Below are 17,783 nucleotides of genomic sequence, written 5' to 3'. Positions count from 1 at the left end.
AAGAAGGCAAGAAAACGAACAGGAGGAAAATAATAATCGGGAACAGGGAAGAATTCATCCAGGGTAAGATACCTTCTCCCTCCGCAAGGTAGTCTGTAGTTGCTTGATACAAGGTTTCATCATATTTTCTTTGAAACGTCTCATGTAATTTACTGTTCTGATTTGCTATGCCTGTTCCTATGACACAACACAGGAAGCTTTATGATGAGAAAATAGCAATAGAAATAGAATCTAATGATTTCTGGGGATTGAGGGACTTTGAAGTAGGATCAGAAAAAAAAAACACGGGAGAGAGGGAAAAGAGAAGAGAGGCCAAGAGTTACCATGAAAGGCATTAATATGCTATGTTATAATATATTATAAACAAATCAGCATAGCATCTGGGTTAATTAAAATTATTAAAGTGAATATTCTACTAATTCAACTTTGTAGAATTAAGGAGTTCTTGAATTAAAGAATTAAAAAGAGGACTGGAGTTGATTTTTTAAAAAACAGATACCGATCATCAAACAATGATGCATTTGAACAGAGTTTGCTTGGTTTACAATTTCAGAAGATCAAATGCTGAATTAATACAAAAGGGCCACACCTAAAACTACCACCGTGCACTGACATATACCTGGACATTGTGTGAATAGGTCCACACTGTAACTGTTAGCATGGGCATTCATCTGAATAAAACTGGACATCTGAAACTATACCGCAAGCCCATCTGGACCAGGATCAAAGTGAGTACCTAGAACTATGTTTTTACAGTAGCATGGACCCAAAAGCCACAGAATTTTAGGTAATACCTAAATAGCACACCAATACCTTGTTCCCATTGAAAAGAAGTTCCCAGGGAGAGTACAGCATATCTGTCATGATCAACACCTAAAGGGATTTCATTTTGTTTGCAGATCTTGTTAGGAAAATGCATTATGAAAAGAAGAAATAAATTTTACACAGAGGCTATCTAGGAATATTCCACGTATTTAATTACCTTTTAAGAGTAATTATGTCCAGAATGTTAATTAATATCACTCCTCTGCCAAGTGGTGACAAGTTTGGCCAAAATGGATGGACAGGCATGATCTAAGACATCGACCATGATGTACAGCCAGGTTAAAAGAAATCCTCAGCTTTGCAAAAGCAAAATTATTGGATAAAGAAATTTTGAGGCTTATTACAGCTCTACAAAAGCTCTTCAATTATATTTTGCTAAATGATAATTCCCAGAAGTAGCACTTCAGAGAGAATACTTTTAGGAGTGATATCACTCCAGAAGCTCGCATATTGGGTTTTTTTCCCTCACGCATTACTTGGCATGAAATGTTTCCAGGATTAATACTCAAGTACCTTAGTGAAAAGATAGCAGTGGGCACGACTGAAGCACCTGTAGGCAATCTACTTGATGATTCACATGCTCTCATTAAGCCTCTCCTTCTCACTGTATGTTCCAAAGCAGCAAGATCTTACAATATTGATTTTTTGGAAATCATGTTAATGAGCAAAAATACAAATCAGAATAATTGTTTCTCAATGCAGATCGTGCTAAGGAATTAACTAACATTATTATTCAAAGGGCTCTTTTGTGTCCATAATCTTATTTCCTCTACACCAAAGTTTTATGTAGAATACGTATATATGGAGAAGATATGATTCTTGCTTTGCCTGATGGCTTTGGTTCTGAAAACTGAAAAACATTCCCTGAACTAAAAAGCTGCAGTATTACTATCTTAAAAAGTAAACCTTTTTGGCTGCAAGTGTTCAGAAACCAATTCTATAAAACAGAATATAAGTTCTTTACCTGAAATATAAATAACGTGGGTGTTAGCAAACTATCCTTCCTCTCTAAACAAAGGTTCTTTATGGCTAGTTAAAAGGAGGGGTGAAAAATCCGTTTTATGATCAGTATTTGACATTTGTCCACAGCAGAGAGGCACCATATGATTTGACAGTTGCTGATTCTGTGCTTGGGGCTGAAAAGATATAAAAAGGGGGGGATTTTTAGGTCAGAAATTAGTTCCTTTGCCACTGCTTCTGGAGAAGCTGGCGAAGCATATGGCCCTACTGAAAGGTCTGTTCTGCACTTGGAGGCTGCAGTCAAATTCACATCCAAAGAGACATTTTTTCTTTTTTAGCTTAACCTAGTCTGTTTCAGTGCCCAGATTTTGTTCTACTGTCACTGGTCCCCAGTAAGATCAATTAGCGAGTCTTTTGACAGACTGACAGCATTTTCCTCTGGCAATCGGGCACTTCTGTGATGAAACTGGACCACTTCCTCAAAGAAAATAAAGTATCAGAGATAGCTTTGGCAGCAGCAACAAAAACTGCCACCCCAAAAGGAAAAAAACTCTGTCCTAACAAGAACAAGCATGTTTGTAATTTAAAACGCACGCAATCAGATTTTACCACCCTTTTACTGGGTTTAAAAATAGCACCGTAAGTCTTTGTAGCCAACTATTGCAACCTCGAAGATATTATGCAACATTCGTATACTAAACAGGAACCACCTTTCAAAACATAAAGTCTTTACCAAACGTGCCAACATCCGTACCCTGCCTCCCTCTGCTCATACATCCACCTGAACGCAGTGCACGCGGCCCAAGTTGTTAAAATTTCAGAGATGACAGTACAACCACCTTCTGCACGGTAATCGAGCAGCTTAGAACTGCAGCGCGCTCAGTACGTTCAGCCTCCACAAAATTCCTGCTCAATAACCGTCGAGAATCTCCCTCCTCCATCAACACAGACTGTTACCAGCCTGTATAAGAGATGAAAAGGTTTCAGCAGTGCATGGTAAGCATCAGGTACAGATACAACAGGTTACTGAAGCAGGAGAAAATAGCCGTAACCGGTGAGTAATACGTGCACGGAAGAGCACCTTAACAGCAACGTATTCTCATATATCCACCCTCCAGAAAGCTGCGAGATTCTTTTGACTTGCGAAGCTTCTATGGCACAGAGCATCCCACTGGGAGTGTTAATTAAACGGCGTTTGGGGGTGGGGGCGAGGACAGGGGTTTCGGGCGCCTTAGTAGAGCCGTCAAACTTTTCTGACGGCGGGGAGCCGAAGTTGAAGGACGGGGAGCTCCGGCAGACCCGCCGCTCCCCTCCCCGCCTCTCCCAGCCCGCCGCCCGCTGCTTCAAGGCGAAGCCCTCCGAGCCCGGCCCGGCCCCGCCGCCCCCCGCCCCGCCGGCCGAGCCCTCCCGCCCCCGCGGTACCTGCGCTGCCGCCGCCGCGGGCAGGGGGTTGTCCAGCAGCTCCATCTGCACCTCCTGCGCCGGGCTGGGAGGCGATTTGGACATGTCGCTGTGGACCATTGGCGAGGAGAGCGGGCGGCTGGGCGCCGAGCCCCTCGGCGGGGCAGAGCCGTGCCGAGTCGAGCCGGGGCGGCGGGGCGCCCCTCAGCACCCGGCCATGCCCGGGGAGGGGGCGGGCGGGCGGACGCGGGCGGCGGCGGCGACGGGGCCCGGCCTGCTGCCGGCGGGGAGCGCGCAGCGCGGCGCCACGGGACGGGGCACCGCCGCCGCCGGGCGCGGGGGGAGGGCAGGGGGCGGTGCGTGGGGACGAGGGAAAGTGACAACGAGCATCTCCCTCCCGGCTGCTACCGGGCGGCGGGCGCGGGGCGGTGCCTGCCTCCCCGCCGGCAGCGCGGGGCGGGGGCGGCGGGCTGCGCGGCCGCGGCGCAGGGGCGAGCAAGAAACTTGGGGCCGGGGAGCCGGGGGTCACGCCCTGCTTTTCCCCGCCACTCGGCCGGGCCGTGGGAGCGGGGGCCGGGCGGTGGGCGTGCGCCGGGCTGGGTCAGCCCCGGCGCAGCCGTGGCCGAGGCCGAGGGCGGGAGGGGCTCGCTCCCGTCTGCCGTCAGTAGGTTGTTCGTAAACGGCGCTTCCCGGCGGTCGGAGAGCTCCGTGGCTTGCGGAGGGCCGGTTCCCGGGCGCAGTTTGGGTAGGAGCGGTGGTTGGCGCGCGCCGCTCCCCCTCAGGCAGCCCTCCCCGCCGCGCCAGGTACGGCCGGGAGCGCGGGGGTCAGGGTGCGCCCCTCCCTCAGCCCTGACCATGTGGCATCGCGTGTCTCGACCCGTATCGAAGCCCGAGTCGTGGGGTATGGTTGGTTTTAGTGAGCAAACCTGCACTTTCCGAAGAGAAAGTTCCATAGGTCTGTCTTGTTAATACTGTCTTGTTAATATGGTTTTTCCTGTACTTCTTGGAGGTTCCCATGCACATATCAACAAGGGGTGAGTAATTCCTAGCTAGCAGGTCAGATAAAGCCCACTGTCTAATTTTATATAACCTGTAGCAGCACAATTTCAATCGTTTTATCCAGTACCCCACAGGAGGCTTTTGAAAGACCCGTTCAAATCCTGACCTGGGAAAATCACCCTCCACCCTTGAGGTGATCTATCGTTCATTTCTTGGCAACAAAATCCGACTTTCTGGTTGTCCTGACAGAGACTGAACCCTCTGACCACATAAGCACACAATGGACTGATACTTGTCAGAAGAGGTTTTGTAGAGGAAGACCCGTTACCTCTCGTCCTCATCTTTGGATTGGACCTAGCTGTGCTCCATGGAGCATGAGAGGGAAATTTATGTTTTCAGTATGACTTTGTGATTGTTTGTGAAATTGCGTATCAGTTGATCGCAAACAGTGAGAAATTAGTACAGAAACTCTTGAGTGGCCTCATGTCATATACTTAAAATCACAACTGTTACTAAGAGCAATATAATAGTCACCTACAGGAAAAGAAACCAGCGAACCAAAACCAGCACAAAAGCAGTTCAATTTCAAGAAGTACTGTCAAGCTTTCTCCCAATTGTGTTGTTGATTTATTACATTTTCCATGACAGCTAACAAATTTCCTCACTGAACTAGCTTACCCCTACAGATTTTCTCATATGAATAGTGAAAATATCCTGCAGGAGCTGCCCATTTCTTGAGAAGGAATTGGCTTTCTCTGCAAGTGGAAGTGCTCCGAGGTTTGAAGCAGCTTGAGAACTTTCACTTGTCCAAAAAGTTTCACATTTCATGTTGAAAAGTTGTAGTATTCTTCAAAAATAATTTCTAGAATTTTGTCAAAGTTGTCTATGGCAAAACAGAAACTTAATTTTAAGTGAAAAGAATGTCTTTTACATGCTTACATTTCATTCAAATAGTTCAATAGAGATGCTGAATAATCTTGAAACTATAAAGATGCTAGAGCCTGGACTGCTTCCAGATACTCTCTTAGTGGCTGTAACCAAAAAGGTATTTTTCTCTTTACATATTTGGTGGGAAGAATGCATACTTCACCTTCTAATATAGGCCTTGAAGTAGTTAGTTCTTTGTCACTTCCAGATTAGGTTGTTTTAATTGAGTTACTTTTTGTGACCATCATAATAATTAAGGAAGGATAATATATACGTAAAGATTTACTGAAGTACCTAAACACAGTATTCCTGTTAATGATTGCTAAGTGGGGTGTTGTTATTGCAAGATAACTCCTTTATAACTTTGGAACCATTTATCCTTCTGTTTCAAACCATTCTCTGTGAAAAGCACTTGATCCACTGTGATTCGGTACATTTACTTGGTAAATTTTCAGGCACCCATCAGAGATCGCCTGTTCTTTCTCACACAGAGAACAGAGTGGAAGATATTTAATCATGTAACAGTGGTCCTTCATATTGCCCCCTGGATTTTTCCTTGTAAAGAGTATATAAATAACATAGCGTTTTTTTTCAAGTATACCATCCTCTTTAAGAGCAGTAAAGATCATTTTGGAAGCATTATAGTTTCTAAAACCATAAATTGTGTATCTGTGTTGAAAGGGTATTTCTACTCCCTCATAAATTACAGCTTGAATATACCAAATGAAGTTCATTTTTTGTTTGCTTTTATGATTACTCTGTCTTCTTTTCTTTATGAAAAGATAAAGGTAATAATTTTGCTACATACAAGGGCTGTAGAAAGCAGGGACTCAGGAAAGAAGTTTTTAGGGCACAAATAAACAAAAAGGAACTCACTGACTTTAAAAAAATAGTTAAATATAAATAGTTGTGTTGTACGCTTTTCTTTAAAAAAAAAAAACACAACAAACCCCATGCATGCTAATCACCTCCAAATTTCTAGTAAGTTTATTTTGTTTTTCTTCCTGAGAAAAAATATTCTACCTAACGGTTATTTAGTAGCAATTAGCATTCACTGCCTTGATGTAATAAGTGGCCAGAAGATTAGCCTAGAAAAATAATTGTAAGTATCTTACTCTGTTTCACTCCTTTTGTGTAGCAGTTGAACAGAGTTCTCTAACCTTGAAATGTGCAGTGAAAATCCTTCAGCTGAACACATACGCATGCAGTCATCCCTCTGTATGCTGTTTTTGGCCACATCTGCTCCAGGATAAGGGTCAATGTGTAAAAACAATATGCAGAGATTCCAAACTGCTCGTTCTTTCTCAAGGGGAAAACAACCTGCTATGCCTAACCACTTCTCAGCAGAAAACCACTCTGCTGTGTTTTTTCATGCCTTTATCTGCAATGGAGAGGTGTTGTGCATGCTTATTTGGATTTTTCTAAACATGTAAATGTTGGAAGACCAGAAGAAAAGAGAATCTGGTTTTTTGTTTTTTCTTTTAAAGAAACAACCCCAAAACCTTAGGCTGACAAAGAAGATAACCTGATTTGGGTGCCAAAAAAAAACTTTTTTGTTGTATGAGAGATTAGATGTCCTTTTAGAGCAAGGAGCACAGTATTACCTTGCATATTTAATTGTCCCTTACCACCAATATAAGAATGTAGTGTCAGCACCGTGTCCTAACCTTTGCACACAGGTACAGTGAGTACAGGATTGATATAGTCTATAACCATCACCTGAATGTGCAAAAATAGGCCTAGGATGGTTGGCTGATATTTGTGCAAATGCAGCTAAAAGCTAATAAATTAGGCCCAAGGGAGATCATTAAAAACTTGCATAAATATAGGCCGATGAGTTACGACGACTCTTACGAAACTACTAAAGTGCTTCTAATTGAGCGTATGTTTAAAGCCCTGATACAGCGAATTTCTTTAGGAATATCAGTTAAAAAGAAGTGCTGGCCACCTATTACTCTGTGCCACCTCCTGTTTAAAATGCATTGTAGCTAGAAATTCAATATTGTGAAAACAAGAAGTCACTCAGTTACCTGGATTTAATATCTTGGAACAGACATAGTTCATCTTCTTCTCCAGTGACAAACTGGAAGCTGGCTGTCACAAGTGCAAACTGAAGAGATTCCTCTTATTTTTGTACTTTATCTTTCACACGACGAGTCTGAACAAAAACACTCCAGACAAGCTCACTTATGAATCTATTATCAGTCTGTATCAGAGCACAGCACTGCCTGGCTGGATTTAATGAATTTATCTGTTCTTCCAGCTCGTGTTTATTATGCTTTTTTCTTTAGGATATAGGTGCCATGCAGCAACACCTTGATTGATATTGTTACGACATATTTGAGGGGGGAGGAAGAGGACTGGAAGGAACAAGGTTTCTGCATGATGGAAGATATGAGCAAGATACAAACACTGGCAAAAATGCTCCTAGTGCACAGGAAGGCTCGCAATACTTGCAAAAGACACAACACCTACTAAGCACATATTTTCAGCCCTTTGCAAAACGTGACCAAAAAAGGCACGCTCCCGCTCGCAAGCTGTTCACTTTGTGAGAGGCAATTTTGTTTTCGATGGGTTGTACACAAAGTTCATGTTTGATTAAGCACTTCTGTAGAAGTTGCTGGTTTCAGTTGATAGTTTCTTTCCTTTTTCTCTGCCCTCCTGTCATAACTGAGACCACATATCTCATTTTGTATCCTCAGTCCTTACCAACTTTGGTGTTCCTATTTATAGCATTATTGCTCTCTTATTATTAAATACTTGAATCACAAGAGCACAAAAAGGCTTTATAGCGCTCTCACCCACAAATATGCTCAGCCCATGTGAGTTACTGACATGAGAGACAGCTTTTAATAGACTGTGCGGCCTGTGTCCAAGGATGGCATCCGAGCCCTTCTCAGATCCTTGAGGTTGGCCTTTCCTCTACCCTTCATTAAGCCCTGTGCTCAGCTTGGGCTTTTCTGCTTTAGGGAAGACATATTTTTTTTCCACCCGACAATCACTTATTTGTGGCACCGAAGCAAAACTTCATTCACAATAAATGGTGTAAGAAAAGACAATAACAACCTCTACTCTGTATGAGGATTGCAAAACCATCAACGTGGTTGACAGTTAACTCATCATTACCAAGGCAGAGCTAATACGCATAAGGGTTTACAAATTCTTTGCCAATTTACACATGCACAGATCTGAAGCACAGATCGTTGATGGCACAGCTCCACGTTACCATCAAGGAAGCATGAGGTTCAACAAGAACAAGTGCCGGGTCTTACACTTCAGCCACAACAACCACCTGCAGCGCTACAGGCTGGGGGAAGAGTGGTTAGAAAGCAGCCCAGCGGAAAGAGACCTGGGGGTGCTGATCGACAGCCGGCTAAACATGAGCCAGCAGTGTGCCCAGGTGGCCAAGAAGGCCAATGACATCCTGGCCTCTATTAGGAATAGTGTAGCCAGCCGGTCTAGGGAAGTGATCGTCCCTCTCTACTCGGCACTGGTGAGGCCGCATCTTGAATACTGTGTCCCGTTCTGGGCCCCGCACTTCAAGAAAGATGTTGAGGTGTTGGAGCGAGTCCAGAGGAGGGCGACCAAGCTGGTGCAGGGTCTGGAGGGTCTGACCTACGAGGAACGGCTGAGGGAGCTGGGGTTGTTTAGTCTGGAGAAGAGGAGGCTCAGAGGTGACCTTATTGCAGTCTACAACTACCTGAAGGGAGGTTGTAGTGTAGTGGGAGTCGGCCTCTTCTCCCAGGCAACTAGTGATAGGACAAGAGGACACAGCCTCAAGCTTCACCAGGGGAGGTTAAGGTTGGACATTAGGAAGAATTTCTTCTCAGAAAGGGTTATTAGACATTGGAACGGGCTGCCCAGGGAGGTGGTGGAGTCACCATCTCTGGATGTATTTAAGAAAAGACTGGACATGGCACTTAGTGCCATGGTCTAATTGACATGGTGGTGTCAGGGCAATGGTTGGACTTGATGATCCCAGAGGTCTCTTCCAACCTGATTGATTCTGTGATTCTGTGAAGTCGATTTTAACAGCGGGCGTTTGCCAGAAGTCGTTTCCCTCCCTCCTCGCCTTGGCTGCGCTAACCTGATCTCCTATTGCACACCACTTGTGCTTCTCTGAGCAAGGGGGACTCCACTCAAGAATTAAAAGTAAAATGTAGCAGAAAACTAATTACCTTTCTTAGGGTTAATTCCCTGCTGCTTTATCTCCATGAGCCATCTTACCATGAAGTCCGCTAAGTGCAACGGCCAGGGTGAAAGGGGAAGAGGGGGACAGCAGGAATACACGGCGTAGAGCAGGGTTGCAAGAATTCCTTCCTGGCAGCACACCAGCCCTTAGAGCGGCTTAGCTATAAGCATCAAACTACAACCAGGGTCAGTTTTGAAAACATTACTGCAGAATAATGTCAGTTTGGCTTCTAAAAAGTAATTTTTGGTAAATACTTTGATTTTGTGCAGCAAAAGGAGGGTGAGGAAAGACAAGTCTTCAAGCTTTTGTTTGTTCCTCTTTTTTCTCCCTTACAGCTAAGCCTCTTTTACTCACCTGCCCCCCAATCTTTACCAAAGTTGAAGTTCTCATTTTGTAAGAAAGCAATTTTCAATGAAGCTTTAGCAGCCTTCAAGTTTCATAAGAAAAATGGTTCTGAAAAATAAGATATCAGCAGCCACATTAATACCATGATGTAAATTCTGTATTAGCCACAGACAATTAATTGCCATCAAAACCATCTTATCTATTTCCAGAGTAAAATTTTGAGAGAAACATTTGTCTACCTGAAACATGAAACAGTGCATAAGACTTCACCACCTTCCCCTCTGATTCTGTGCAGCTCTCCATTTTATTAAGATAACTGTCCTTGAAGTGTCCCTCGAAAACCTAAGAACCAAGTTTGTGCTGAGATAATAGTTTTTTATTGTAACATCACAATGGTATTCCATATGACTTCCTTAGAAAAAAATGCCAGAAGCCTAATAGCAACATTTTGTTCTTACTTATGTGCAAAGAAGAAAACTGTGGCAAGCGTAAATCAGATTTATTCTACATTTTGTAGCTAAATATGTACTTTAGTATTATTTTGAAACTGTGTATTTTAAAATATACTCTCAAGTACTTTCTATGACATGTTTCTCAAATCTGGATGGTTTCTTTACATCATTAGATACTAAGAAAACAAATTTCCCTTCAATTTTGCCCTGGTCTATTCTGTAGAAAAAATAGCTTGAAATAGATGTAATATCTTTTTTTTTTTTGCACGATGGAATTACACCGATAAAAGTAATAGGAAAGGATCAACTTTTAAAATTATGTATCTATTAAAAGCCAACAGCTTGTATCGGTGTATTGCATTTGTATTGATGTACAAGCCTGTGACACCCAGGACATTAAAAATCAAACAATGCCGTACCACCCCTGCTGGGAAGCGCAGGAGCTGCTGCTCCTGGTGAAAGCAGTGATGAAACATGTCCACGTTCGCTCTTGGATTATTTTCCTGAATGGATATTTCTGAAAAAGACAGCAAAGAACAATAATGACAAAGCATTGTTCTTTCAAGGAGGGAATGTCAGGCCATCAGTGATCTCACAAAGCATCCCATGAAAAACAAACCTTCAGTTTTACTTAAAACAATACCTTAATAGGAAATGTGAACAGGACTTGCTTTTCCTTACGGACTTTACGAAATTCTGTGGTCACTGAAGACACGTTTTAGTGACCGACTGGATCAACTTCAGTGTGCCATCTGAATTCAATAGGCAGAGGCAGCTCCATGGCAACAAATACTAAAGCAGCAGCCTGTTAGCCAGAGCCCTAATTCTACAAAGATATGTGGAGCATATTCTAGCATAACAGGAAGAAAATTACATTTCAGACAGTGATAATGAGCAAAGCCTTAAAAAATTTCCTCCACAAGAATGGAACATGGTCTTTGGTAATTAGTAATTTTTCTGTACGTTAAATGGTTTTTCTTGAGAATAAAATAAATTCAGGATGAGATTTTACAGCCTTTGTTTGGGCAATATTCAATTTCACCCAGTCGTTTTGTTTTCTTTTTTTAAACAAAAATATAGTCAGTGTGCATCTGTTTATTCCCTCACAGCTCATGAACTCCTGAACCAGGAGTTAATATAGGAACAAGAATATTGAAGCTATTTATTGCTAGACTAGTTCCTGTGGACTGTTTCTGTATAAGGAGTTAAAGAGAACAGAAAAATTATTTTTGAGTGTCATATTAACCAATGCCAACATTAAAAAAGAAACTGTAAAATAAGATATGTCTTAATTTTTTAAAGTTGATACTCAGATTACCCTATCACAAAAATAAATGTGTTCTAAATCTGTTGTTTCAGCTTTCACAGTAACATACATTAATCTATATTTCCCCATGACTGAATCACTGTAGAGCTCTCAAAGCAGAGAAACTCCATCATCAAAGTCTCTTATTTTCTTCTAACAATGTGGTTTTAGTGAGATGGATATATTTCAGACCCCCAAAATAACTAGTCAGAGACAATTTTAAAGCATAGCTTGCTTAAGTGATGCTTGACATTGACATTATGTTAAATTAACTTAGTTTTAGAGTTACACAAAGACGTGTGAAGGTTGATGAAGTGATATGGTATTTTCCAAATTAATCTTTAATCTTGTCGGCTTCCTACCTGAGCCGTCTGTCAGCAGGATCACCTGTTCATTTGCTGACATCCAGATTTGGCTAGAGAAATTGGGGGACATTTTAGTCATGTTCTAGTGGTAAGAAAAGAAAACCGGATGCAACCCTGAAGCCCAGCCCTTGCTACTAGTCCTACTAACTGCAGTGCAATTTTTCATGCCCACCTGAAGACAGAAGCATCAAAAAAGAGAACAATTCATGTTCGTCTATTACTTAAGCCCTAGTTTTCCTGGATTTGTGAATGAGCTGTATATAAAGACACCAAAAGGAGTCCCGCAAATCATTCATGTAAGTAGCTTCATTAGCTTCATAGAACCTTTCATGAGTTACAAAGCGCTCTACACTAGTTATTAACTGGATGACAGAAGACCAAACAACAAGTTTTCTTTTGCATTGGATATAAACACTAACACAATTCTTACTTCATGCAAGCATTCCGAAGCACTTTGTACAAACTAATTCAATATTTACTGTAGTAAATATTTTTATGTCTTCCAAATGCTCATCTACTATTCAACACATAGCAAAAAAAATGTTTTCGTTTCTACAGGCTGACACAAAACATTTAGAATAGATCAAACACACATGAAAAAAGCCAACACCGTGTATTAGAGCAAATCTCCTAACAGAATAATACATTGGTGAATGTCTACTTGCTAAGTAATATGTCCAATGTCATACGGATTACTTATCAGTGTGAATCTCATTATTAACTGCTCAGGGATTTGCAGTTTGGTCCACTGTGAGGTTGTTTTCTTTGAGAAAAATCTCTACTGCATGCTTTTACCAAAAACAATACTGTTTTATTCAGTTTTGCTATATATGTCACCCAGCATAAAGGAAACAATGACAGTAAACACAGTGAGACAGTCAGGACCGAAGTTTTAGCTGTTTGCAGCCAAACTATTGTTCATGAATCAACTCCTGGACTCCTGCTGTTTCAAATCCAGCATGCTAATTTAAAACAAGATTAATTCTTGGTTCTCACTCGTAAGTTGAGTGCAGTAGTTCTCCAACCAGTAAAATAGTCATTTGGCCATCCTTTTTGCTGAGGCAGCAATGTCCTAAAGCAGCACAGTGGCCAGCTGAGTGTGGTCACCCATTCAGCGATTCCAACTTCATTTGCTGTGTAGTTCCTTCTGGAAGAAGCGTTAGTTTGACTGCAATGTTGTGTTCAACCACTAGTGGTAAACCTAAAAGGGCTTTTACTAGGGAACTTTTTGCCAGTGTAAGTAGAAACATCCAGATAATCTTTCTTTCTTTTTTTTCCCCCTAAATAAACAAGGTTAAAGTTGTAATAGAGGGCTTTTACATGCCTTTCTTGTCAATTAGCAATGCAAACGGAGTGCACACCAAAATATCAGGCAGAACACGAAGATCATGTAGAAGAAAGAAACTTCTTATATCCTTCTTGCTCTGACACTTCAAAAAGAGAAGATTAGGTGCTGCTCATAAGTGCTCCTCATAAAGTGATGCTGTCAAAAATGCGTGCTACTCACCACTGCACCCCCAGTTCACTGCGCAGCCCGAGTCTCTGCTCTGTTTTTCTTGGTCGCACATATGCCGTTGTGCAAATAACTGTCTATAAACTCTATTTAATTAGCATTTCATGTTGCTGTTTGCAACTGCAATAAAAGTTTATTTACCACAATCTAGTATAGCATTTGTATATAATCCCTTCCTTTGCATAGCTACATTCTGTGTGTTGTAAGAAAATTCACCGGTCTTCTACATTGCTACCATGCTTCAACTAGAAAGGGAAAAACAACTTCAACACAGGTGTCTTTCACGTACAAGATGTGTTCAAGTACATTTAATGCTTTCATTATTCTGAATGTCTGACAGAATTAGTAATTTTGCTAGTTGTCTTGCATTGTATGATCTAAAATGCAATTCTTTTTTGAACATTTTTATATATAACATTGATTAAAAATAGTAGTATAATAAGCCAGTGAAATTGTAACTTACAGATCAGGAAAAAGAAGGCAACAGAACAGTTAAATGTTTCCAAGGTGAGACTATTCTGGCTTTTTAACCAAAATAGGCATTGGATAAATTAAAATGTCCTTTAGGAACAGGAATCAAATCTCAGGATATTCCCATCTTCTTGGAATATTCAACCATTGGATTAAAAACTAATATTTACTCTTCTCATTCCTAGTCCCAAGAAACCTTGTTTTCAGGACAGACCATTTGTGATAGTTACAAGAACCTTCTAATAGATAAATAATGTGGATCTAAGCATTCTTTTAGGTGTTTCTTACGGAAAAAAGTTACATAGTCTTTGCTCACAGGTGCGACTCAAAAAAGAAATGCGATGTCCATTGAGTTGAGTGCCTCTGAGATCACCTGGCACCCCAGCAGAGCTTTTCAGGTTTGCTCTTTACTACTGCAGAACCTCAATTCAGATCACATTTTATAAGGGTAATCCTATTTTTAGATCAGACCTTACATTTTAGAAGTAGCTTAATCTTCAGAGATACCACACAACATCTTTTAGAGGAAATCAAATCTGATTGTCAAATCAAATAAAAAATATGATAAAAAGTATTGAAGACACAAGTGTTAAACAAAGCTGATGATACTACACACCTAAAATGTCCTTTTGTGGTTTTTGGGTAATAAAACAGATTTTAGATTATAAACCAAATTATCCTTAAAATCAGAAACCAAAACTCTTTCAGCACAGTTACTATATGTCCTGTTGGTCTATGCACATACATATTTTTAATGATGAGCAACATAAAAAGATAGAATGATTCTAAGTGTAACATACAAGTACAAAAACTATAAATGCAAAATGTTTTAAAAGTAATTCCTTTTTTAAAAATAATCTTTGTTCAGGAGGTAAAACGATGCACCCATCAGTGCAAAGGAACATACAGCATTCACTAACATTTCCTCATCTTCTTTATTAAACATATGCTTCTGTAAGGAAAGTACTTAAGAATGAACTTAGGTAACAGGTAAAATATTATGAAAAGGTAGTTGGATTATATTTTCCGAGCCCAGAGTTAGAAGTAGCATTGTGTTACAAAGTTAATGATCAGATTGGTAGCCGTATGTAAGAAGTGTATAGGATCATTTTATTACGAAACCAAACACCCACCCCCCCCCCACTAAAAGTCTTTCAAGGTTTAGTATCTTAAAATTGTTCGCTGCCTAACCACTGTCATCACCCAAACAAGTGGAATCAAACATCTTTAGAATAATTCAGTGCTATTACTTGATGACTGTGTTTATCATTTGTACAAAAAAGGACTAGATTTGGCTGGCCAACATTACTGACAAAAGCATATAGTAAACCCCACTTGTAACCTGTAGCCCAGGTTCATCTGTCTGTGATCCAAGGCCAAGTTTGGTGAAAAAAAAAAAGGAAAAAAAAGAAAGGAAATAAAAAGAAGATTGCTGGTAAAGTAAAATTAATAAAGGCCTGCAAGGCTTGAAAAGTGAAAGCACAGACAGAAGCATTATTCGATGAAAAGGTGTTGTTTTCTATAGAATATAAAATCTTTTCCAAACAGTTTTAGTCTTTACTTAGCCATCCAGGCTAACAATAGGGAAATAATGTTGTTAACATGGACAGGCTGTGGACTCTTACCACGTTGTCTAGTTTCACTGGTATGGGAGCAGTACTAGAAGTTCTCAGAAAATGTGAAGTCCTGAGGCTGTGCTGCCGCAGAAGTGCCATCAGCACCTTCATTGTTTGTTAGGTGTTTCAGACAAGGACCACATGATCTTTGAAACTTCTTCCTATCTTTGTAAGTAAGAAATTACAGTTCTTCATGAGACCTATGATTAACAAGTACCAGCCTTGTCAAGAGTCATTTTCATAACCTCTATATCAGCTTACTGTGCTCTCTGTAAAAATACCCCAAGATGTTGTTAATATTGTGAATAATTACATCTGCAGAGATTGCATCTTCGTATTTCTAGCAAGAAACATATGAATTGCTAAATATTTGGCTTTGCTGAGAGTGAATTGCTGCAAACTGGAAATCCCAATTATTTCATCACCTTCTCCCCTGCTTCAAAATGATTTTGAAACACCACTGCTGATCCACAAAGATTTATGAAGCCAAGGGTAAATGAAAGCCTGCTGTGGAACACCAGCTGCTCTGTGACAACATGGTTTAGCAACGTGTGTAAAGGTGTCTCACAGTGCGCCTCCAGGCAGCCAGAAATCTGTACTGCAAGTGACCGAAGTGAGCCAGCACGGATAACGGGAAAGCAGCGGTGCTCAGCGAGGGCTGTAAATTCAGCCTGAGCGAGCTGGTACTACTCAGGTGGCTGTCACGTACTGCACTCTGTCCTGCTGCAAGCACGCTTCTTCTGTGCTGGCCAGCTATTGTAAACTAGCTCTGGTTTATGGCTGCAGCCTGTGTGATCCTTGGCTACAGTGGGATACATGCTGGAACTCACAGGTAAGCTGAGTGCAGGGCTCTCAGAGCACCTCTAACATTTCTGGTGTTTATTTTCCTTATTGTTTTTAGAGGGGAGATGGTTTAACCAAAGATTGCTCCATGTGGCTATGACTACATACATGGAAACTATGAGGCCAAAATGCCCTAAGATAAACACAGCAGGATTTCATGAATGGGAAGTGATGTTTGGCTGTTCTCTGGGTACTGTGAGTGAGTCTCACATGCAATTTTTGTTAGCACTACTACCCATGCATTTAGAGCAAAGACAGATTAGATTCCTGTAGTGGTACTTTCCAGATTGCACTATAATCAAGAGAAGACCTACAGACTGCTTATATTTCCTGTAGCCTGAAATTGTGTGCAGTAAACTCAGTTCATGCAAAAAGCTGTGTAACTGCAGCCCTTGAAGCCCTCCAGGAAATACTATACAGCGCCAAAAAGGCAACTACAACATATACCACAAAGCAAAGACATCACGACTTACTGGACTGATGATAAAGTTCCTGGAACATCGGGTAATTAATCTTAGTTTGGAAGGATTTTAAAATGTTGGCTTATATGACTAATTCCCTTTCACACTAGTCAGTATATAAATGCCAAGAGACCTTTGCTTCTACAGCTCCTCACTTGCTTTTCATAAAGTTCAAAAGGAAAACATGTTTAGAGCTGTATTTCCCACTTAGAAAAAGGTCAAAATGTCAAAAAGCTACACTGTGCTGAGAGGTACCATGGAAAAAGTTTTAGCTATAAGGGGAGCAGAATCAAAAAAGAAGGTTCATTGATACGGATTGAGTATGATTCTCCATTTCAGAGTTTGAAATTTATCTAATGGCTGCATATACGTACCTACCAGGTTGGCATATTGAGTACCAACCAAACAAATATCTGTGGTTTTGAAACACTGTTTGATCCAATAGCCATTGGAGCCATCATACAGAATGAAAATATAATTTGTTGCCTAATAAATCTGATCACTTTCTTGAGGCTAAAATTCCACAGTCTGATCTCTGGTGGCTCCTACCTTTTCATCAAAGCAGCATCGAAGTTGCTCCATGTTATTCCATGTTATTCCACGTTATTTCATGTTTTTCCATGCCCTTGTCCTCTGGTATTTATTCTGATTTTAATTTTTGTTACCAATGCACTTCTACATGGGGATTTTATTACTAGAGCCTTACAGAACTTGCATCCTGGTTATTTTAAGTGTATATGGGTTGTAGCAGTCATGGAAGCTTCTCAGATTAACAATGATGCTGTGAACACACTTCTAACAGCACTAGTCTCATGCACAATACTGTCGCTGGTAAAAACACTAAGTATGATAACATTTCTAAAAATAACATTTCATCAGTGTTACTTGTGAGCAACAAAACTCTCCTGAGAGACTTGTAAACATCGTACCCATGTTACCAGTGGTGTGACAATCACATCATACTGCACCAGGTCTAGGCATAACTTTTTGAAAAGACAGTATTTTATTTCAGCTCCATAAATGTAAATCAAGTCTAATAAAGGATATCATATCAAGCAGGCTAGTATATTATTATTATTATTATTATTATTATTATTATTATTATTA

The 17,783-nt window shown here is 40.9% G+C and overlaps 1 protein-coding gene across 3 annotated transcripts in view; it reads right to left on the bottom strand.

Moving 5' to 3' along the window:
• Positions 1-3,306, bottom strand: part of CACNB2 (calcium voltage-gated channel auxiliary subunit beta 2) — a 278,037-nt gene extending 274,731 nt beyond the window's left edge. For all 3 annotated transcript variants that reach the window (XM_068404461.1, XM_068404463.1, XM_068404464.1), the window contains exon 1: positions 3,208-3,306. In XM_068404461.1, the coding sequence (XP_068260562.1) occupies positions 3,208-3,306 (99 nt within the window). The remainder of the gene's footprint in view (positions 1-3,207) is intronic.
• Between the last annotated feature and the right edge of the window lie 14,477 nt (positions 3,307-17,783).

The sequence above is a fragment of the Nyctibius grandis genome, chromosome 7 (assembly GCF_013368605.1).
Source record: "Nyctibius grandis isolate bNycGra1 chromosome 7, bNycGra1.pri, whole genome shotgun sequence".
NCBI lineage: Eukaryota > Metazoa > Chordata > Aves > Nyctibiiformes > Nyctibiidae > Nyctibius > Nyctibius grandis.
The sequence above is the reverse complement of the archived record's forward strand: the minus strand, read 5'-3'. Positions and strand labels throughout refer to the sequence as shown.